Source organism: Ambystoma mexicanum, chromosome 4p, assembly GCF_040938575.1.
Source record: "Ambystoma mexicanum isolate Mex_15411 chromosome 4p, UKY_AmexF1_1, whole genome shotgun sequence".
Classification (NCBI taxonomy): Eukaryota; Metazoa; Chordata; class Amphibia; order Caudata; family Ambystomatidae; genus Ambystoma; species Ambystoma mexicanum.
The window spans coordinates 905,384,286-905,408,665 of record NC_090927.1 but is presented as its reverse complement, the minus strand read 5'-3'; the positions used below and the strand labels follow the sequence as shown (position 1 = coordinate 905,408,665).

The window sequence follows — 24,380 nt, the reverse complement described above, 5'->3', positions numbered from 1 at the left end:
AATCTGCTATCTATTCTGATGGAATTACATCTAAATACAACAATGCGAGTAAGAATCTCAAGATCAGGGCTGTTGTCGGGTCCCATTAAGATCGAAAGAGGAGTGCGCCAGGGTTGCCTGATAGCGCCTCTTTTCATTCTCTTCATGGCTGATCTATATCAATGGTTGCAAGAGAAAGGCCTAATAACACATAAATTGGTTAGGTAGTCTGGGTCGCTGCTAGAGGGTCTATTCTTCCTAGAGAAACTTCTGTTCACTGTAGGCGAAGATTCCGGAGCTTCTCAATTAGCCATAACCCTTTTCTGAAGGGCTTTGTGGAGGGCAGAATTGAATCCTTCTGCTGTCCTTGGTCTAGGATGTCCGTCATGTCATCCTGCTCATACACTGGGGAAGTGCTACTCCACCCCATGTATTCTGTAACCCTGTTCATGAGCTTTCTCTAACCAGAATCTGCATCTTCAGAGGGGCAGGCCTGCCAAACTCCAATTCTGGCAAAGTGTCAAGGCCACTAGCAGATTGGAATGAGTCACAACGTTCTTTCATTCTAGATTCCTGATCAATGAGTTCCTCAGGCACATTCTTTGTGCCAAACTGCACCCCAAATGAAAAAATCTCATCAGAGGCCAATTCCTCCTCATATATAGAGTACATAGAGTTGAAAAAGGTTTTTTTTGGAATTGGTTTGAAAATCTCCTGAATTGGCACAGGTTTCGATGGAATCGAAGTTTCCGTCAATGGCGGCTCTGAAAAAGGGGTCAAATTTACTCCGACTCGCCCTTGGTTTTGGCATCGAGATGTTAGACGCTGATAGCGTCCACACAGTCTAATCTCTCAACGCTTTGTGCTTCTTTGACGTATCGAAGACAGGCTCGGTTATCTAGTCGATAACTTTGACGCCTTTTCATTGGGTCAAGTATTCTCTCGACGCAAAGCCGGCTTCATGCTCGACCTCGATGAAGCCTTTGACTTCCCAGAGTTGTCCGAAGAAGAAACCGGAGCATAGCTCTTCCGCGATTCCTTCGCAGGAGTCGGGCCGCATTCTCGAAGATTTGCATCATTTCCACTCTAAAGGCATGATCACCTTGGGTTAGAAATTGGACGAAGAAGAGGGCGACCTATGGTGTCTCTTCTTCGCCTTCTTCGATGAAGAAGACAAACATTGCCTCAATCGACTCAAACTCTTTGATCGTTTACGTCAGGTAGAGTCTCTAGACTCCCTGGACTTCCTTTCCTTCTTCGAAGACATCAACGCCTCCCTCTCCACCGCCAGTTTACCTCTGTGTTCCCGGTGAACTTTTTCTGTCATGGACTGACAGGATCCTCAGTCATCGGTACAGTGCCTGAAACCCAGACACCACAGGCAGAGGCGGTGCAGATCTGTTATAGATATCTTTGACCCGCAGTCGTAGAACTTCTTAAACCCTGACTTTGGGGTCGAAGGGGTAGATGAAGACATTTTTCAAAAGAAAAACAAAGCGCACCGTTAGTACTCGAAGCAAAAGCTTTCAGAAAAACGGAACTGAAGCCAACGGGTACTGCACAGGTTATTTATACTATCGATGACGTGGATGTTCAACAGAGGCTCTCGAGGGACATCAACGCCACAACATCGGGTACAGCGCCCTCTGCTGAGAATTTTTTTCAGAAGCAGCAAAGTTGGCGAGATATGAATATCAAAAATGAGGAATACATGGGAGAACACAATCCATTCAAATTGACATTTTTAGTCCCGCACCAAGCAAACTCTGCTTTCATAAAAGGGAAAAAAGACAAAGTTATTAATGGGGTGTTTGAAGAACGCTTTGCACCTACTTCTTTGCACCGCTTTTCTATTTTTAGGCCCCAAGGATGAGATACAGTTTATAAAACCATGAACAATGCTTCTCAGCAATCTGAAAGACTCTATAGGTGTACCGCTAGGAACCCTTGCCTTAAGTTACACCTAATACTGTTGTAGTAGTAAACCAACTGTATTAGTGATCACATTCTCCTCCCAGATGCCGCAATATTTCACTGTATGCTGGAATCCCTCCAGAAACAAACATGCAGTTTTGTGGCACAGAATATCTAAGAAAAGGTAACTTTAATCGGAATAGATTTATTAGAGAACGTGGTGTCTTGAGACCTTAGTCGACCTAAGGTAGTTTATTGAAATTCTTACATTGAAACAATGTTTGTACTATTAATAGCTTTCATGACTGCTGAGAGGGAATGGAAACATTCGCCACAGCTCTCTCAGGATGGCATCACCATCACATTAACCATCACATTAACCACACTTTCCAGATTCGGGAGAATCCCTCTGTAATTGGTCAAAAAGATTTAAACTTTCCATCAAGCCAAGTTTTGTAAAGCATACGTTATCGATAAATGAACCCAAATGTTTCTATAGCAAGTGACTATCATCTTTGTACATCGTGTCTAGCAGAAGGCATGGCAAAGAGCAGCACCAACCCTAGTCAGAAGGCAGCAGTTCACAAATGTGGAACAAGACTTAACATTTTCAGGCACCTTTTAAAAACCATTTAATCACTTGCCTTTACTCTTGTCTGGGGCCAATGCAAGGAGTTGAGTTTTCCACGCAGTGAAGTCAGTTGAGGATTTCTTCACTTCCTCCCGGATGTACTGCAAGCTTGAGATGAGAACCATTTGTTGGGATGTCGCGCTGCACTTCAGACCTGGAGCACAAAACAGGGCCTCTGTGTCCTGTAGCTGTGTTGAGACTTTCATCAAGGCGTTTACACCTGTGGTGCAAACTTCAAAGTCTTTCCTGTTAACAAGACATATCTGTGAGAGGATGCAAGTACCATTTTACTAAGCTCAGTGTTTCATGGTATTGTGTAAGAGAAGAACAAAATATTAATGAAGAAATGTGCAATGTTTCTCAACATTTAGAAGCTGCTGGTGACATTCCTGTGGTAACAAATGAACACAGGACAATTCTAAACAAACTAACTGAATTCAAAGTCCTTCAGATTAACATGCTCATTCCTGCAAAAAAAGTTCATTCACGCTCTTGCAAAACATTTGGAAGTTATGGCCGCAAAAGCCAATCACCTTACATAACTGTCCTCCGGAATCCTTAACCACCTAAATCTTAGGGTACTAGTGGGATTAGTTTTCCCCAACTTCAAAATAACACTCTATACTTATAACCAGTAGCTATAGTTATGTGCCCAGTTCTTTCGTAGAATGTTTAAATAGATCTTTGAATAAGAGACAAATTAAGCACAAACAATCGAAAAGGTGACTCTTGCAACAGTGTCACAGACCTAAGGGGGGCAGAAGGCCTACCAAAGTGCCAGAGCCAGTCCTGCCCCAGAGTACGGGTGAGGGAGTGGTGAGGGCCTCAGACTCTGCCCCCCCCATCCCCCTAGGTGTCTGGTTGCAAGTGGGAATCCTCCCATCGCTACAGTATAACAGGCTGGCCAGTGTTTTCTCTATCCCAGTGCAGGACTACCAAACTCCAGAAACCCTGACGGAATGTGAAATATATTAGCGATAAATGCAGTGGCGAACATGGAGCTGCGGAACGGTAATCAAGGGGCTAATCCACAGCAAATAATGAACTCTGATATTGACATTCACTCTACAGGGCCACATTGCAAACCATTGGCAGAGCCACGTTTGGAAAGGGGCAGGTGGTTTAAAAGGGGGCTTTGTGGCTTCTCACATGTGTAACCTGGCCCCTTGGGGAAAGCAAGGCAGAAATTGGACCAGGAAACCAGGCGAGGGAGCCAATGAAAGGGGGAAGGAGGATGATAAGAAGGAACCAATATGATTGGAGAGAGTGGATTCTTCAGGTAAGGGGCAAGGAGGCGGAACTAGAGAAGAGGCAATGGAAGGAGAGTGGAGTGGGACGTGAAGGAGATCAACAGAGAAAAAGTTAATAGTGAGGTGTAGGTTGGTGAGAGAAAGTAGTACTTGAGTGCGGGTATAGCAGGTAAGGCCAGTGAGATTTAATGGGAGAGTAAGACCTGGGCGGTAGAAAGGCACCAATTCCTGGCTCAAAGACAATTACGGTTCCTGTGGGACACCTGGTAAGGATCCAGCTAGAAAACCCCAAAGGGAGTCCGATAGATAAGGCTGTTGCTTATGCAAGTTTTCATTGTGTACTTTACGTACTGTGAAACACATACACCTCTTAGTAGAGTTCATATGAAAGATAAACATTTTATATAGAAGCTGTTCCCAGAGCAACTATGCTTTGACACAGAAACCATTCATATAATTGTGCTGTTGATCAGGCCAGTTTACCAGCAGTTGGTGAAGGACCGAGAGAAGGTCAGATAACAGTTTGCATCACATTTTTAAAACGCAGTGTATGTTTCTGCATACACCTTTATGTACATTGATTTTAATAGGAATTACGATGACTCATGCCTACATTAATTTTTAGCTTGTGTAATGTACATATTTAATAGTACACGTACATTTTGTATGAAAGTTGTTCCTATGTAAAGTGCCGTACATGTACAAAATGTACATCTGGATTTTGTATAGATAATGTACATTGATTCTCAGTGTTCTTAATCGTGTACATTGCAACATGTAGTGTGGGACGGAAGAGCATGTGTAACAGCACTTGGAGTAAGTGTGTACGTGTGTGTCGCATAGGAGCATGTGTCGTGGGAGTCCATGTATAATTGGAGTGTAGGTCTTAAGAGCCTTGATGTGAGTTTTCAGGAGATGCACATTGAGTAATGTAGGAAGGAATAAGTTACTTACCAGTAACTCCGGTTCTTCAGTAGTGGTATCCTTCAAAGATTCACAAGCTGTTTGAATATTTTGGTCGTCAGGCTTGGCATCATCAGAAATATTAAAGCCGTTTCATTAGAAAATGAAAGAAACTGCAGTCACTTTAGTGCGCTCCAAGCATCTCGACCTCTTGCCAGAGGGAGCACGCTCTTTGGGCCTAACAAGCCTGGAAGAGGGATGACTACGCAATTCACGCCACTAAGCTTTGATGGCGGTCTTTATGCGTCTTGAAAGGGAAGACCTGGCAGATTGAACATCCATCTGCATCGTGGTCTGTATGCAAGCAGTAGATGCACTTGAGATGACAATCCTCAACTCAGAAGTTTTTCATTACGCATTTCGAGCAAGCGCTGAAGATGCTTTTTCTCATGGCGTCCTCCATGGTGCATGTAGAAAGGCCCAAGCTTGGGCTTGCACCCACACGGTCTAAAGATCTGACAATGAACTGGATCTCGCCTGGCAACAGGTCCTCACCGCTAGTAGTCGCACAGTGACTGAAGAATTAAAAAATGTGAGACGATTTCTCACAAAAATGGGAAAGGTTATCAAGGAGCGAAACACATGGATTTCCAAAACAAAACGTGCAGTAAAAATCTGAAGATGGCCACCAGGGTTAGAGCTTAGGACAAATGTCATTGGCTGGGATAGTATGACCCCAAAGTGACAAATGGGCTATAGAAGCTACAAACAATGTTTAGCTTTAAAGCGACACTGCTTTATTACCGAGGATTCCCAGCCTGGCGACAGGGAAAATTCATGAGCATTTGAATTCATGTAAGAACCCATTGCTGGAGAAAAGTTAAGTTCTACTTTGCTTTTATCTTAATGCCCAGTACTTATGCATTCATTAATTGTCTGTTCTTTGTTATACAGGTCCCAACACCCACCAAGTACTTGGAAAGCAGCAAGAGAGTCTGGCTTAGGATGAATCTGCAACCCTAGAGTTACTCCTGCAGGATGGAGCCCTTATTCCTTGTGTGTCTTGGAAGGCGAAGTGGTGGAGTCTCTCCTCTTTACACGATGATGAACTTCCGCAAGAGGTAGCCACTGGGTCATTGCTGTCGAGGAGGAGAAAGGAATCAAGCAGCGTTAGAAAGGCGCAGTGACAGTCTGTTGTGGAGTGGATGTCCCACGAAGATGAATCTCACTGTGGACCTTGCCAATGCTTGGGCGGCGAGGATGCATCCTTTGGGTTCCGATGATGACCTTTGGTGGCGGCGGGTGCAGTGACAGAAGTAAGTGTCTAGATTTGCGTCCGTTTGATTCTTCAGTGCTGCAGTCGAAGCACAGATGACATGATGGCGTCTGACGAGTTGAACTCTAGCACTGGACTGCCCTGGAGACCTCCACCAAGTCTGGACGCCAGGACTCGTTTTTCGATGCAGAGTGGCAGGAACCCCACCAGCAGGTACTTCTCTGCAGGCAGCGACTCTGGACTTCCTCAGCCATGGAAAAGTGGACAGATGTTGAGGTTGCAGTGCCACTTGTTCTTTGGTTGGTTGGAATTTAGCAAGCTCCTGGCGTTGAGTAGCACCAAGTCAGGGAACCCCCACTTCTGAGTGATATACCACAGTCTGGCTTTCCAATGGTCATAGACAGCTTCCGGACGCTGGTCGACGCTGGTGGACCTCTTAGGCACAAGATGACCAGTAAATCTTTTTCAGGACCTACAAAGATATATCTTAAGGAACTCCGGATTTGCTTCCAGGGCACTTCGGGTGAAGAATAGTAGTTGCAAGATGTCCCCTCTTAGCTATGGGAAGAGGTCACCTGTCCAGGTCCTCTCTGATCAATCCTTGAATCAGCACAGCAGCCTTTGGATTTGTTGGTAATGCAGCAGCAGAGCCTCTTCCTCCAGCAGGATTCAGGATACAGGCTTGCAAGAAAACTCCAAACATCTGACAGAGGTAATTGATGGTTTTTTTGATACACACAAATTACCCTATTTACTCAGGTTGAGCTAGACTCAGCTAGCCAATAACATACTAGTGCATTCATGCACCACCCAATTAGGCTCACAGGCATTCGGTCCATTCTCTCACAAGCACACCCCCAAAACAGGGGATGTGTATTGGAGACAACTCCCAGCCTTTCAGAGCACACACTGCTTGAACTCAGTTTTAGATGGGACTGGCTCAGGCAGGACCCCAGGCATTGTGAGACAACCAAAAGCAGACACCCACAACACAGAATGTGAGTTTGAGAAGTTCTGGCTACTTTGCAAAGTTATGTTTTGGAAAAAGTGATTTCCACGCTTGTGCGGTTGGTACAGCATAGGTTTTATTACAGTGTGGACTCTAGGTCCTTGTGGTGGTCAGCCGACACGTGTTTCGACCTTGTCTGTCTTTATCAAGGCTACGATCAGATTTTATTGTGTGGCCCCTGGTGAGGTCCCCTTGTGGATGATGCAGGTTTCTGTATGGTCAATTCTTGTTTCTTTAATGAGCCAGTGGCTTTTTTATGCAGTTCCAGCAGTGCGAATGCGTGTTCCATCAAACCTGCATCATCCACAAGGGGACCCCTTTGTTAAAACAGTCCTTTTTAGAAGGTGCTGTAAACGGATACTTCATAGTAAGCAACCCCTCCTCCCAGAGGTAGTCTAGAACAGGAATAGGCATTACGAGCCCGTTCCTGTGATTGATCGAGGAAACCCTTCCATGAAAGACACTAGAGAGGAGCACGATGCAAAGGCTCAAATGGAGGACCCATGAGCTTTGCAAGGAAAACGTGAGTTCCCACACTGGGGCCAGAGTTTTCACTGGAGGGAAAAACCTAAAGAGACTTTTCAAATTCTTTGGCCAGTTGCTGAGACCCAACGATGGCCTTGTAGGTCAACGGGTGTATAGTGAAATAGCTGCCAGGTGCACCTTGACCAGAGCGCAGGTACGGCAGGAGCCGAGGAGCAGAGACATGCAGCGGTGTGATGCCCTGCGTCCTGCCCCACACTGTGAAGCGTTTCCATTTGTGACCGTAGCACGATAGAGTAGAGGGCACCCAGGTCGTAGTAGCCAAACCCTAAGGCTGCAGGAGCCAAGCCGCGAGGTTCATTGACGCTGGATTGTGATGCAGGATGGTTCTGCCTTCTCTGGAGATCATGTCTGGAAGGGGAGGCAGCCTAATGTTCGGCGCCGGACAGGCGGAGCTGCCAGGTACTTCTGCATTAATGTGGTGCATTTCACCCTGGGACCTCATTTTCGAGCCGGGACGCAGTACTAGTGATAAGTGATAAGAGCCTCCTTCACTCACCTCGACTTCCTTCCTTCCTCCTTCAGAGGAACGTGTAACTTAACGTCCACAGTGAAGATGTTTCCTTTTCCCCCCCCTTCACCGTCACTTAGCAGTATTTGCCTTGGTGAAACTGAAATCTGTTGCTTCTCATCCTAAACCTTCAGCATATGGAAGTATCCCTACACGGAGACACACCCCATATTCTCAGACAGTTACTTGTAGTTGTCTTTGAATTTACTTATGTTATTTGTATAGCAGATTTATTTTTTGCTTTTGATCCCCTGATGAATTTCAAGTTACTTTGGCTAAATATGTTTTTTTGAATGAAACATGTCGGGCATATGAACACCTTAAACAATAAGGTGCTGTACATAGACCAATCTAGTGGTTTCTGTCACCCCAGTAGCGACTGTAAGGGGTAGACAATCAACAAACAGAGTATTCACACATCTTTATCAAACCCTGAACAGGGGTTGTTAGAAGGTACTACCTACCAAAAGCGTTATTATACACCAGGGTTTATTTTTGTGTACTGCTTTGTTTAGATTTGTATAGGCAGGAGTTTTTCTTTTGGGTGTATAGGTGACACCTTGACTGGTTTGTGAAATTTCTTTTCAGTATTTTATTTAAAACTGATTTAGAACTTTTATTGTATTTTTTTTTAACTCAAGTGCACCCAGTTTTACATTCTTCTTTTAGATATGTTGACTTTTTAGAATTTTGAATATTGTGTTTTTTTCTTGAATAAAATTGTACTGAATTTGATTCTTAATATCCTGTATGCGGTCCTTATTTGGTTTTCGGACCGTGTTTGAAAATAGGGATATTTAGAAGAGTTATTGGAAGAGAAAGACGGTCTGTCCCCTTTTGTCGAATATTGTCTACAAAGCTTTTATAGGAGTTCCCACGTCTATAAATAACTCCGGAGCAGGTCCGGGTACCATATCTGGGGTGGACACGCTTGGGCAATGAATATCATCTTGCAGCAGAATCTCCCCAGGGTGTAGATGCATAGCAAGAGAGGTATCTGAGGAAAAGCGTACAGAAATAGACACTCCCATCTGAGTAAAAAAGCTCCCTCCCTGTTAGGGAGAATTCTCTCTTTAGGCTGAATTTCCTAACCTAGTGAGTCCCCCAGCAGCTTTGCTGGATTTCTGGAGTTTGTTTTTTTCTCCTGCCAAGAGTGAGACTTTTTCTCCCACTCTTGGACATGATTTATGGTGTTCCTTTGACTGTTAATGTGTTTTATGGGCTATGGGGTCCTTTACTCCATAGGGTCTCATGTGTTTTTACTATGTGTGTTACACAGCACCCTCCGTGCAGTGAGACAGGGGTGTCATAGTGACACCCCACCATAGACTCCATACCCTGGGATTGACTACTGTCTCCCAGGGCATGTAAAGTCACCATTGGCTTTACTAGTCCCAAATTATTAACAGAAACCGGTACAGACCCTCATATTGTGGATGTACTGGTCGGGGCAATTCGATTGCCCCGGGGTCTGCTAGTCGAGGGGGCACGTCTCCGTCCCCCCTGATCGAGTTTTTGCTGGTGGCAGTGGAGCCGGCCGGCTCCCCACTTATCATGTTTGATTGACAGCCAGGCTGAGTGAATGGGGGTGTGCTGCATAAAAGCAGGGCTTCGGGGACTGGAACTTCAGAAGTCGCCACAGGACCTGAGAATCTGACGAGGAAGCTGAGCCGACCTACCACGACGACACCACCGGTGGAGCCCTGCGGAACCGACTCACCACTGGAGAGGCTTCTTGCCCTGACTGGTGGGCACAACCAGTTTCCCTTCTTCTCTTCGCATCCCAGGCCGTCTTGTGGTCGAATTGTCCGTGCCAAGCACCCCGGCAACCGGATAGCCACTTAACACTGGACCGCGAATAAAAGGACCGCTCCTTTTACCTGAGGACTCCGTGGCTGGTTTCTTCCCTGGCAGTGCAACGGACTCCTGTCTTCCTCCCCGACGAGATCCTCTCTTCCCCCGGACGAAGCACCGACTTGCATCCGCTGCCAGGAACGACTGCCCCCGCTGGAGTATTCTCACCACTTTAAGGTACCGTGTCCCCCAGGCCTCCCTTTGTAAAGTTTTCTACAAGGTAATAATAATCCCTTAACCTTCTGGACTGGGTTGGCCGCCTTGACCTTCTAACGGGTCCCTTTCTTTTGGTCCAACTCTTTTTTGAACCTTTGCAAGACTCTTGTGCACTTCAACCGTGTGACCTTGGACACATTTCGTTCTGATCCTCTTAAAGTGGATCCGGCCTTCTGAACTCTAACTTCACGGTTTTACTTGCCCCCCTCTCTTGTTTTGTTCTTATGAAAAGGGTTGGGATCTGTTTCATATTATACTCTGCTCTTCTCTCCCTTTTAAAACAAATTATTAGAGTGCCATCTGTGTTAAGCGCTCACTGCGGTCTGAAAATAAGTGGGGCTTTACTTAAGGCTTCTCTAAAATTCTTCTAAGGGAGTGTATATCTTTTAGTGACCGTGTTTTTGAATTGCTTACTATTAGTGCCTGTGTGTTTTTCTAGATGTGGTTTTAAATAAATAAATCTCTTTTACACCAAGCTCTGGTCAGTGTTTACTTGTTCTACTGTGCTCTTCTGACCTATTGTGAATACTCTGTATACTGCCTAACTCTTCTTGAGGGAAGTCTGACTGCTCAGCCACAGCTACCAAGTGAATCTGTGTGGTACAGACTGCTACCAAGTGGGTTTACTGCCAAACACCTGTAGTCTTAAATCTTTTGCAGTGGTCCCAGAGGGAACTGCACAGGTTTCTGCCTAACACTCCCCACCCCCAAGTTCCCCGGTTGAGGTAACCTGCTGGCAAACTGCTTGCATTTGTAATTTGCTGCTGTGGCAAAAAGATCAATCTCGGGGCAACCCCACTGACAGAACAGACAGGTCACTTGGCATTGCTGCAACTCCCATTCGTCACCTGACCAAAGCTCCCTGCTGAGGGCATCCGCTATTGTGTTCTTTATACCTGCTAGGTGAAAGGGTACAAGGAACATGTTCTGAAGGATCGCCCAGTGCCATAGGGTCTGTGCCTCCACCGACAGAGCAGGGGACCGGGTTCAAAACCTGCTTCCTGATGTAGAACATCGTGGTGGTGTCTGAAAATCCTCAAAACCTGACCATTCAGTAGAGGTCAGAATGACTTGAGGGCCCAGAACACGGCCCGAAGTTCCAGCACATTATTGTGCAGACCCTTCTCCTCTAGCAGCCAAAGGCCTCTGGCATGGGACTGCCCGGTATGGACACCCCATCAGTCTAGAGAGGCGTTTGTGGTGACTGTTGCCTCAAACTGAGGGGTCCAGAATGGGGAACCCCGTGTAAGGTGATTGCACCAACCACCATTGGATGGCTTGCCTGATTCCAGTTTGAGCTTGACCGACCAATTGCCCATGGCCCGGCAGTCCAGAAACTCCTGGAGTGGCCTCATCTGCAGCCTGCAGAAGGGGGATCAGATGTATGCAGGAGGACATAGGACGACATATTTCCCAGCAGCAACCTGATCACCCGGATGGTTGTGGATTTGATGGCTGACAGATGATGCACCTTACTCAGAATGGCCTGCAAGCACTCTTCCGAGTGGAAAGCTAGGGACGCCACTGTGTTGAGACGCGCCCCCAGAAACAGAACGCCCTTCGATGGCGTTATGCAGATTTTTTCGGATAATTGATAGAGAATCCAAGCCTCGTTAGCAGGCGTATGGTCTCCTGTGTGTGTTGCACCGCCAGGCTCTGAGAACGTGACCGGATGAGCCAGTCGTCCAGGTATGGGTAGACGTGCATGCTCTTGAGACGCAGATGTGCCACTACCGTTGCCAAACACTGTGAAAACCCTTGCCGCCGACTTCAGGTCAAAGGGCAGCGGCTTGAACTGGTAGTGGTACCCTAGAACCACAAAGCGAAGGAACTTTCAATGCTTTGGATGAATGGAGACGTGAAAGTAGGCATCTTCCAGATCGAGAGTGGTCTTGGAGTTCCCTTCCTCCAGTTGGCCGGGTACTTGCTGCAACGGGACCATCCAGAACATTTGGGACTTCAGCCATTTGTATATGATTGTGCAACCCCCTCCACCGCCCCGACTTCTTCCGTACCAGAAAGTATCTGGAGTATGCTCCGGAGCGGCAGATGGACAGGTTCTATTGTACCCTTTGCCAGCAGTGCTCCTACTTCCCGCAGCAGCTGGGCAGTGTGTTGTTCCTTCCTCATTACAAGAGGAATACGAGGGCACTTGCGTTCGAATTCCAGCGTGTGACCGTTCTGCAGAATGTCCAGCACCAATTTGTCAGTGGTGATGCCTCTCCACGCATCAACTAAATTTGACAGGGGCCTCCCACTGGGGTGCGGAAGTGTGGGCCCGGGCCCAACGCCAAATCAGGCCTGCTTGGTAGCTTAAAGCTTGCCCTGAGGGCGCCAAAGGCACTGTGAGCCTCCAACGAAAGCCTGGGACCAACCTCTGTAGGACTCTTGTGCTGTGTAGAGGGAAGGCTGACTGTAGAAAGAAGAGGCGTAACCCTTTGAGGATCTTCCAAACGTACTCCTGGAGGACCGAAAGGAAGAGAAGCAGAGCTGCTGAAGAGTACATATCTAATACCATGGCGTGAACTTCCGGCCTGAAATTGGTAGCCTTCAGCCATCCTTGACGCCCGAGCGCTAAACCATTTCCAATTTGGTGGAAGCTGGAATCCACGACGTCCATAGCCAGAGGGACAGCATGATCGGAGGCCACCCCCCCACCTGAAATAGTGCCAACGCCTCCGTCCTCGTGTCATCCGGCAAGAATTCCAGGAGTGGGCACAGCGTAAACCACAGCTCTCTATCATACCGGGCCAGGATGGCCAGTGTGTTCGCAGCCTTGATGGTCGAGGCTGCAGTATATATGATGTACTTTCCTGACGCATCCAGCTTCTTACCCTCTTGGTCTGGAGGATGGGTTCGCTGACCGCTTGCTAGCTGCTCCCGAAACCACTGAATCCAGGAACAGCTGAGAGCACGGGCAATTGGGGGCAGAGTCCGGCTCCCTATGTATTTTGTCTAGCCAGTCTCGCTTCACCGGTGTGGAGCTAGCAGACTTCATTAGGGCCAGGCCCTCTTCCCATACTTCGTCCAGCAGCGGGACAGGTAACACTTTCTTCCTGGCTGAGGTACATCTATGGTAGAGGAGGGCCCACTAATGGTGGTAGCTGCGGATGTATCTCTGAGACCAGAGAACTGAGCACTAGGAGGATATCCTGGGACATGCACCTTGGAGCTTGTGGAGGGGCCCTAGGAGGAATGCTGGTGTGTCTGAACGGGATCTTATGCCTTAGCGGGTCCATACCTACAGGGCTCTAGCCCCCTGCCTCCAGGCACTCATGCCTTGTCTCGTCGTTGGAGTTAGTGTAAATGGTCGAAGGACCGACTGCATTCTCTGCGTACTGGTCAAGTGACTTCCTGCAGGCAGGGCTAAACACGAGTGGAGCTTTTTTATTGACTGGGTAGTGGGGGTCAACGAAGCAGTAGTCATGGGTCTTTGCCGGCAGCGAAACCCTCGCTGCAGGTTTTTCCTGTGGCTTTTCCTTACTCGTCGACGAGGTGGCCGCCGGCGAGGTGGCCACTGACGAAGCAGTCGCCGGCAAGGTGGTCACTGACAAAGCAGTCGCCGGCAAGGTGGCCACTGACAAAGCAGTCGCCGGCAAGGTGGCCACTGACAAAGCAGTCGCCGGCAAGGTGGCCACTGACAAAGCAGTCGCCGGCAAGGTGGCCACTGACAAAGCAGTCGCCGGCAAGGTGGCCACTGACAAAGCAGTCGCCGGCAAGGTGGCCACTGACAAAGCAGTCGCCGGCAAGGTGGCCACTGACAAAGCAGTCGCCGGCAAGGTGGCCACTGACAAAGCAGTCGCCGGCAAGGTGGCCACTGACAAAGCAGTCGCCGGCAAGGTGGCCACTGACTAGGTAGTCCACGACGAGGTGGGCGTTGATCTTCACGCTGATGAGACAACTGGCGTAGACAAAGGTTTTGTCGACGGAGCCGGTTTTGCAGTCACTGACGAAGACGTTGCTGTGGGCTTTGAAGAGGTTTCTTTTGGGAGTGTGTCTTTCTCCTGTGACGAACCACTGTGGTTCAAGGACTTTGTGCCAGACACCAGCAAGCTCACTGTAGACTGGCAAGACGACGAAGAGCGCTTGCGCCCTGAACTAGGACATGCATCAACAGCATTGTGCTTGGCTTTACTGGAGCCCTCCAGGGGTACCTCATCGGCCGATCTGGATCTCTTACCAGTTCGAGAGCGCTCTGGAGAGCGGCCCAATCTGGCCTTTGTCTGAGCGTGCCCAGAGGCAATGCCAGAGCCCAGTCCTCTTTCAAACGAGCCACCAACCGTCGGTAGCGGCCATTTTTCGTTTTGGCCGAAAAACATTGGCCGATTTCACATCGGTCCTCTTCGTGGTTGGGATGCAGACAGAGACATCTAGTGTGCTAGTCCTCCACATAGATGTTTCACAAGCCAAACCTGGAGCAGAGCCTGAAGAGAATTTTCCTGCCTTCCTCCGACATGGCGCAAAGTAGGCCTCGGTAGGACCTTCCACTTTATCTCGTTGTGTAGATCTTCCAAGCTAAATCGGCAACAGAGCACCGTTACCGGAGCAGTCTGACATTTTTCTTTGAAAGAATTCTATAGAAAAAAGCTTGGAGAGCAAAACTCGAGGACTCTGCACCGAAATGCACAGTAAAAATCTGAAGATGGTCAGCGGGGGCAGGACTCAACTGTCATTGGATGGGTGCAGTATGATCCGGGCTTCAGTGATTGAATAATGGATGAAAGACAGTATTCAAGCTTTTAAAGCAATACTGCTTTCTTCTTTTTTACCGAGGATTCCCAGTCTGACGATAGGGAATATTCATGAGCATGTGAATCCATGCCAGACCCCATGCTGGAGAAGGGATAGAGGGAACTTGTGTTTGGAGCACAGACACTAGTGCCTGTAGCGCGGACAGGATGTCCATGGAGAGGTAATGAGCCTCTGACAGCAATGGGTCAGTCTGTACAGGTGGCGGTGCTGAACAAGGTGGTTGCACAGGAGTCAAGGTTTTGTCTTCCTCTTCTGAAATAACTTGTTTCCAGGTCCTCGAAATCAAGTTCAATCATGTGTTCCATAATGTCCCCAGGAGGTGCATTTGACAGTCCGGGAAAAGCTGGAGGAACATAGGGGTGGAGAGTGAAGATCCACTTATTAGGCCTCTTAGGGGACCTGAGCAGAGGGGGTACTAGTCGTAGACATTCGGACGACCGAGTGGTCGGCGCCAGAGTCTTAGGGGTGGTCGACACGATTTTTGTCACTGGCACAGTGGCCATCATCGAAGATGTTGACTGAGCAAGCTTGACAGGCTTCACCATAGTCGTAGACTTGAAAGGCGTTGACAAAGATGCTGAATGTCAAAGCTTTGTGGTTGAAGATTGTGTTATGGATGCGGGGTGGTTTGTTGGTGTATCTGACAGTTTTGTTGATGGCGCCGTAAACAGATTTAGTCAACGAAGCTGTCGATTTATGCGATGAGGGTATAGGCAGGAGAGCCATCTTATCCAGGGTTGGAAGAGCAAGGGTGGCATCACCTTTCCTCACCCTTTTTCCACCTGAAGCTTCCTTGTGGGATCTCAATCTCTTAGAAGATGGTGCATGCTATGGTGGTCTACTATCGCATAGTAAGGCATGGCTCCTCACTGAAGGCGAGTGAGAGACCACAGTCTCCTCCATCCAACCAGTCTCCTGTGCCGGTCCTTTGGGTTCCAGGGTGGAGCTATGGGATGCACTGGCTAAGGGGTAAATGACTCAGAACAACTAAGAGAACAGTGAAGTGACTGCAGTTTCTTTCATTTTCTAAATTAAACTACTATAATATAATTGAGGATTCCCAGCCTGACGGCAGGGAATATTCAAAGACCATGTGAATCTATGAAAGGTCCAATGATGGAGAACTGTAACACTCGGATACAGCTTTTTTTAAAGCTTGTATGAAAGATGCACATTTTGTATAGAAGCTGTTTCAAGGGCAACCATGCTTGTACACGGATACAGTTTGGGTACTCCTGCTGCTTAGCAGGCCAGAGTATGATCAGTGCAGTAGAGGACAGAGATAAGGTGAGACTCTACTGCTTGTATCAAAGATGCAATTAGCAGATTATGTTTCTGTGTACAATTTTTATGTCTTTGTACTGCGGTATCATTGTAATAACATTTAATGGAAAACATGTTTGTCACTACGCATGTATCAAATATAGATAAATCAAATAGTTATCTCAAAATTGGCCGATTTAAGACCTAGGTGCATGACAATATAATCTAAGCAGACAATTACGAGATATTTGGGCAGACTTCTTATTTTCACTGTTCAAAACTGTTTCAAAGTAACACTTTTCTAAAATAAGAAGCCGCCCATGAAACAAATTCAGAAAATATCCATGCCGAGAATGATACCTCAAAACTTAACTGTGGAGGATTTTTCCTGGAAGTTGAGAAAAGTTGGTTTCTGAAACTTCATAGAAAATTCACCTTAACAAAGCCATCTGCCAACATACCCACAGCAATCAGACATTGGTGTGAATGACAAATTACTGAATAAAACTTTCATCTAATGTTCTTAATTTGTCTGTACTAAAAACATAACTATTGTATAGCATAGAACCACGTTATTTTGGTCAAAACACAAAAGCAAACCATAAGCTTGTAGTCCTTCCATTTCATAAAAACATTTAATACAAAGAAATCCATGTAAACTTAAGAACCACAGAGTGACTTAATGTGTCAAAGAGCATTTATACCAACCGTCTTCAACACAATCCCAGATCATACTTAGACATTCAATTCGAGCCATCAGAATTCCAAGGGTTGTAGCAGTGTTACAAGTATTTAGGTGTCTGAAAGCGGACAGCAGTCGTTCATACTTACCAAGAGTAAAACAAAGGCTCACAGGAATGCCGCCGGATATTATCCACATTTGCTTTCACAGTTTTCATCTCAGTCAGCATCTCGCTCACTTGCGTGGTCAACCGCTGCCAAGCAGAGTCTTGCTTCCTCATGGTACAAGCAGCAGGCAAGTGCTGCGCAGCCACTGGCGACGGACAGCTTTGCTCCCAGTTCATAAAGTCTTGCCCGCTGGAATGGCTATTCAGTTCTGGACCTCCATGCACTGTGCAGCTCTTTGTGTTCTCTTCACAGCTGCCACGCTCATGTGGACAGCACTGAATAAACCAAGAAAGCTGTTCTATGGCAACAATGCACTGCATGGAAAGGCTTTGCAGTCTGATGGCCCATTGCTGAATTCCAGTTTGAGGAGGAAAAGCTACATTATAATCCTTTGGCGCAATCAGACGTGAACTAATCTCCTTCATGCAGCTTAATAGGTTCCTGCAGTAAATCAGGGATCAAATGTTAATTTTAATAAGTAGAACACATTTTAAATCTGATTTACTTTAGTAGTTTCACTTACAGTGCCAATTGTATACAGTCAAACAGTGAACACAAGATTGAAGCTGTAACATTTACAATAAAAATATTAAAGGCCTGTCAAAACACTACTGTGTGTAGCACATGAATAATAATCTAAGGGAAGTTGCACAATCCAGATAACGACTGATCTAGAATAAGACACATATGCCTTCTAATTATACGTACAACCCCATAGTGGCTGGATTAACTGTATGTCATAAGACAGGTGACTACCCAGACATGCAGTGTTAAACGACTGGGGGTTCAGCTTCACATTATCGAAGCAATTCCAACTAAAGATCACTTTACTAAGTCCCAGTTTCTAAAGGTAACATTTAGTATGGCCAAAGTGCAAGATAATAAGAATGTGACTAGATCACATATGTAAAGAGAAGTACACAGAAGAGATAGGTACAATTGTGAGTTCCATGTTGCATGCAATTACATCTCCTATCCTGAGTATACTGTACCTCATTGTGACCCACTGTTCAGTCAGTGCAGACAGCAAGGTTCTTTGTTTGATGAGCATCTTCAGAAGATGTGCAGCAAAACCTTTGCAGCGATCAACATTGCTCAAGCCAAGTTCCTATTGTGGAAAGTGCAGGAACACAGATTAGTTAGTACAGCAATTGCACAAACATGTGTCTTTGCAACCTGTCCAAAGCATAACTGTATCACACAAAAACATGTTAAAGTTGAACCAGACAGAAATGGAAAACAGTAAAAATGGCAAAAGTGAATAAACCTGTGAAGGAAGGGTAACAAGCAATTGGAAATACGGTAAAAGGACTAGGGTCATAAAAGCTGGGTTTTATAAAATGCAAGGATGCATGAAAATGTCACACCCCGATATATCATCCAGAGTGTGCCATCTCAGCCTCATCTTGAAGCCTTAATTCCTTTTTTCCTGGGATTCAAAACAAATTAATACTACAAACTGTTCAATACCAGATAACAAATCCATAGTACCAAATTAAGCAGCCACAGATAACCAGAGACATCCACCCATAGCCAACAGAATGCATTCCTCTTTGCAGCAACAATCAGCCTCAAATGTAAATCAATGAACAAGCACAAATAACCAAATTTCAAGGAGAAACCTGTTCAACAGCAAACCAAAGAACTAGACTGAGCTACTAAGTGTTTGTATCTGACACAGTAGCATCTCTGACCAATTCAAGTACACAGTAAACCTCTCCAGAAGATACTCAGAGAAGCCTATGTGTAACAGACAAACCTGCCGAGTAGGATCACCTCAACCCTGTGTTCAGGGTCTGGTGGAACAGTTTTGAGGATTTCCATCTGCCCTTTGTGTAGGGCAAGAAAACACCTATACACACTTATTTTGCAGAGCATCTCCTCGGCTACCTGACTCTCAAAGGAATAAATGTAGCAGAGCAGTAAAGGTTACACTTGAATGGGCACAGGGTGGTTAAAAAGGTACAACATAACATACAATTGTACACAATAAGAGCATTCCCACACAAACTACACATTATACAGAGTTGAAAATGCACTGTGTAACAAGCATGCAATGGATTTGCAAAGATGTTTTAGGACTGACCTCCAAGAAGTCACCTTGGTGTTCTCGATTGTCTGAATCCAAAATAAAATGTAAGGGATTGGGTTGTCTTTCAGTTCTAAAACCCCTATGTTAACCATTGGGGGAAAATACTAAAGGAAAGGTTTGAGGTGATGCAAAATCAAATCTTTTAAACTTTTAAGAGTAAGTCCATAGCATGGCTAAGGAAACAGCTTGTCAGTTACTAATGACAACCCATTTTGAGGTCCAACCATGTTGGAAGTACACATAGTATCGAACAGGATGCTGACTGTTAGGAGGGATTTTCAGGGCCAGCCCTGGAGGAGAATTCTGTGAGGCCAAGCTAGAGGATGAGCAAGGGTTTTTCAGACTTGGTCTTACCAAACTCACAGGATAGCACAGCTGGTGTTTAGGTACAGCTAACACCTAGAGACAATTATTAGAGTCCCACACACGTGTATATATACAAAACAGTGTATGCAATCTCAAAATTAAATTACACAACACTTTAGACTACAAACAGTAAAAAGCAATTAATAACAAGGCAACACAACTGTACCCACTAATGTTGGTAAAAAAGTGGTTTCAATCATATATCAGACACCCTGCCTTATAATTTAAAGTCATGTATCTACTATAAGGTAAGTCTTACCAAAGTCTAAAAGACTGAAAGTGAGGTGGTATGAGGGGTTTATGGTAGTAAGTCTCAAAGTTGCTGTGCAACAAATTTGGCGCCTGCCAAAAGTTAAGACATTTTAAAGTGTGCTTTTGGGGCAATGGTGATGGGCCACAATTTGGATTATACTCACAATTCCACCACCCTAAGCGTCGCCCGGAGGGAAGACTAGGCTAGAACTCCACCGATCACAAACAGGCAAGGATAGCGCTATGGAGTAAACATTGTGTCTATGCAATCCCTATTGGGCAGAGGAGGGCATACAAAGAGTGGTATGTACACTTGCACCCAAACCTTCAACTTACTAAGTAAACAACTCCAGTGCCTAGTCACTGGGGACACTTACTTTGTCATTGGTTCCATTGGTGGGTTGCAATGGCTTGAGAAGGTATCTGGTTTGGATAGATTTTGGTTCTGATCTCTGGTTACAGGACAGTTCCAGCAGATTTTCAGCAGGACAACAAAGTACAGTGCCACCATAAATTGGGGGGGGGGGGGGGGGGCGAAGGAGGGGGAGTGCAGTGCCATCCGGACACTGGAGATGAAGTGAAGAAGCAAAGATAACCTGGTCAGGGGTCAAAAAGTGCAGCTAGTGGCAGCGGCAAAGAACAGGACAGGCTCTAAACAAAGCAATCTTCATGCAGGGGAGCAGCAACTGACAATGTTCTTGGGCCACAAGTCTAGAATCCGCAGGGACCAAAGCAGCAGAGAGGCCAGGTCAGTGGATGAGCAACTCACAGGATGGTCACGAAACACTTTCAAAAGGCATCGAAGGCAGGGAAGTTGTGCAGGACACAGAACTACGGGGCCGCACCAGTCCAAGGGAGGAAGGCACCGGCAAGGGCCTTCTCTAGTTGCAGGAGAGGCAGCAGGGTTTGATCAGCAAATAGGAAATGCTGGTTTGTCTGTAGCAGCAGTCCTCTGGTCTTCAGTGAAGTCTTCATGTATTTGGATTGTTGGCTCCTGTGGGTGACCTCCAGAGCGTCTGCAGGCCTCTTCTTCCAAAATACAGGCTGGGGTGTTGCTCAGGCACAAAATGGAAAGGGACTACAACATTCAAATAGGTAAGGGCTGTCCAATGGTGGATAGCCACTTAACCCTTGTCTGCCCAGCAAAAGGAATCATCTGCCTGAAATGAGAATTGGTGCCAGAGTCTCCAAAGTACAGGTTGAGCCAATTCAGCCAATTCAGTCACACAAAGCACTTAAACCCTGGAATCCTTTCCAGGCCCGGAAAAAGTGCAAACCCTTTTATGGCCGTTTCTGACTTTTGAGGGCCGGTAGATTTCAAAAGAAAGATGGCCAATTGACAGAAATCAAACACGGGGAACCCATTTTAGGTACACAGTACTAAAATCAGCATTTATTTTAAACCTAGAAGATGCACCATAGTGCACAGGAAAAGGTGTAAAACATGGTTCACTGTCAGCCTGCCCTAGGCACATCTTAAAGTCATAAAACGTTTTCTAGCCAAAAGAGAAAATGGACAGACCAGTGCCCCAAAATAAATGAGTTGAGCATGTAAGGTTTTACTTCCCTCAAACGTCAGCTAGGGTGCCAATACATAGACAAACATACTGGTGGAAATCAATGACGGCAATGCTGCAAAAAGAAAGAAAATCTGTGCGTAGAACCACGCTGCAAGTGGATCATTTGTTTTTAATGCCACTTCCTCTGCGCCTCCTTTTCAGATGTTAGGCCCTCAGTTTAAAACTCAGGAATTCCATTTTGAGAGGGTAATAACTGGAGATTGTTGGGGAAAGGGCATGGTGCTTATTCTGGTGTTCATGGCATTGCAGGAACCACATTCCTGGATGTTATGTTCATTACCGATAACCACAAACAAACGTTGTGTGGATCAGGAATAGACATTTTAGCGCTGCAGTTCCTGCAGCACTTCAACCCTGAAGGTTTAGTAGTACTGAGCATGATGCAGATTTGTAATTGTTTAAGTGTTCAGAGTAAACCATATACTGAGCATGCCGAAAAAAGAACCAAGGTCATGAGGGATACTGTGCTCCATTTATGTTGTGAGACTGCACTGCTTCCGGGACCATTAAGGTTGAATATCTGGGGAGGCCAAACATTACTTTTGGCCTTGCTTCGTGGTCCACATAGAAAAGGGGAGAGACCAAAATGAAACTTGCAGTAGCAGGGCTAAGATAATGCATTAGTAACCCACAATGACTAACAGATAGGTGTATTTGGCTACTAATGTGTTAAAAAAGGGGACTACTCCACTGATACAGCCAAAGGAGAAATTACTCAATGTAATGTTTTTTATGGATTCTTCTCCTTCAGATTCCTCATCAGCTAGATATCCTCATCCAACTCTGCTGCTCGGAAAAACTTTGTCAGGGGGCGTAGTGGACCGCAACCCGGGTGATCAGTCTTGCTCAGTGCTTGATCGTCAGCTCCGGACGCGACGTCAGGCGCCACATATATACTGCGTCACTACACCCCGTACCTCAGTTCCTGCCTTTTTTCCCTGTGCTCGACCGCTGCAAGAGTAGATGTCCAAATAGCCAATAGAAGGTTTATAAACAAGTATTCCAAAGGGCTACACAGACTTGGTAGAAAAACACACTCAAAATATATATATTTTTTAAAAGTTTTTAAAACAGAGTGAAGAAGACATGCAGCTTGCTAGACAGACAACGGTCACTCTAGGACTTGGTGATGACCAAGTGCCCTCTGACCAAGACAGGCACAAACCAACATTTCATCCCTTTCTGAGCAGGGATGGATGGGAGGGGTGTTGAGGAATCTACAGCTGAAGAATTAATTGAAAGAACATTACAGTGAGTAATTTTTCCTTCAATCGATTGCCTTTCTCACACAACTTTCTCATCAGATAGATTCCCAAAGCAGTAACAGTTTTTGCGACACCGCCCTACCAAAGCACAGGGCGACGTCCAGGCTGTAGTACCTTGGAAAAGTATGGAGTGAGGACCAAGTTGCCACTCTGCAAATGTCCCCAAGTGGAACCCCCCCTTTGCAAGGCTGTAGATGCGGAGACCCCTCTGGTGGAGCGTGCTCGGATGCCAGGAGGCAGTTCCTTGCCTGCAGATTAGTAACATTCTGCAATGCATAAGATGATCCATCAGGGAAGTGTCAGATTAGTCACAGCTAGACCTTTTCTGGCTGAGGAGTAAGCCACAAATTGAACAGTCTTCCGATATTCCGCCGTCCTTGCGATATAAAAATGTAAGGCCCTTTTGTGGTTCAACCAATGGAAGCGCTCCTCTTCCTCAGAGGGGCGCGGGGTGGGTAAAAGACTGGCAGATCTATAGCCTGCAAACGGTGAAACTCCGATACCACCTTCGGAAGGAACTCCAGCCTTACCTTAAGGGAGACCTTAAGCGAAAGAACCACAAAAATTGGGGTTTACAGCAAAGGCCCTGCAATTCACTGACACACCTGGAGGAAGTAATAGCAACCAAGAAGGCTGTCCAGCATAAGCAGCCGCAACGAGCAAGAGTGAAAGGTCTCAAAGAGAGCCGCCATCAGGAATGTGAGAACCAGATTTAAATCCCAATCTGGTACAACAAAAGGTATTGGTGGAAACTTATCCACAAGGCCCTTCAGGAATTGGGCCATAACCAGGACTGTGAAAAAGGAGCCTTGATCCAGGGACCTTTTAAACACAGACAAGGCAGACAAATATCCTTTGACTGTGGTGACCTGAAGGCCTGCTGAGGCCAGTGACAGAATGAGCGGTTACCAGACATTTGGTCGACCAGACGAATGGTCGAACCAATTTGGTCGAATTTTTTTTTTGGGCCCCCCCCCAAACCCCCTTTTTTTTAAAAACGAAAACCCGAAAAATAAATATATAATTAAAACATGTTTTTCGACCATTTGGTTTTTCGACGAAATTGCGTCGACCAAATGTCTTTCGACCAGTTTTCGGTCGACCAAATGTCTGGACACCAGAATGAACTCCATCACTGTAGTGGTGGGGTAAGAGATGGGGTCAATCACATGTTCCCTGTACCACGCCTCAAATCTTCCCCAGCTGCAAGCAAGGCATGGTTATCAGAAGTATGATAAACACAAGGAGTACAATCCAAGGATGTTTATTGAACAGTGTATCAGTGAGAAAAATGCCTAATCCAAACCTAAATCTAAGATGGGAGCAAGCTACGACCATCAAAGTAAAGTAAACGCTGTCCTAGTGGTGTTGTGTCAAAACAAAATGGCCTATACTAATAAATCTATTGCCAAATCCTTACTCTATACAACAAAAGGGTGTGGGACAACAGTGCAAACTGAAATGTCCAAAAGGGTTTTGGTAGTTCAGAACTGCTGAACTAATGCATTCCTTTCCCCACGTACATCACAGGACAAGGAGGAACAGTGGAATGACTGAGCACCCCTTGAGTCTATAGGCATCAGGAAGCAGTTTCCTCAGAAAAGGCAGGATCCCTCAAATGAATGTCTTTTGCTTGGTCTCATAAGGCTTCTCCCTAAGCCCTCACCTTGCGGGATTCCCCTCTTACCCTCCTTTCTCGTGATACTACTTTGTTGGGTTCACCTTCGTTTTTACACCACTGTTCAGGCCCTATCAAAATGCAGGATTCACTTTCCCTTGCTTTCACTTGGCATCCCTCGGTCGGGTTCAATGTAGCCTTTACAGCACAGTTCAGTTAACTTCACCAGTTATACAAGATTATAACACTCAGGAGCT

The 24,380-nt window shown here is 46.1% G+C and overlaps 1 protein-coding gene across 3 annotated transcripts in view; it reads right to left on the bottom strand.

The window, feature by feature from the left end:
- Positions 1-24,380, bottom strand: part of MDN1 (midasin AAA ATPase 1) — a 2,688,524-nt gene that overhangs the window by 371,573 nt on the left and 2,292,571 nt on the right. For all 3 annotated transcript variants that reach the window (XM_069606482.1, XM_069606484.1, XM_069606483.1), the window contains exons 78-80: positions 17,943-18,058; positions 16,933-17,391; positions 2,538-2,770 (exon numbers count right to left, since the gene is read on the bottom strand). In XM_069606482.1, coding sequence (XP_069462583.1) covers positions 2,538-2,770; positions 16,933-17,391; positions 17,943-18,058 — 808 coding nt within the window. The remainder of the gene's footprint in view (positions 1-2,537; positions 2,771-16,932; positions 17,392-17,942; positions 18,059-24,380) is intronic.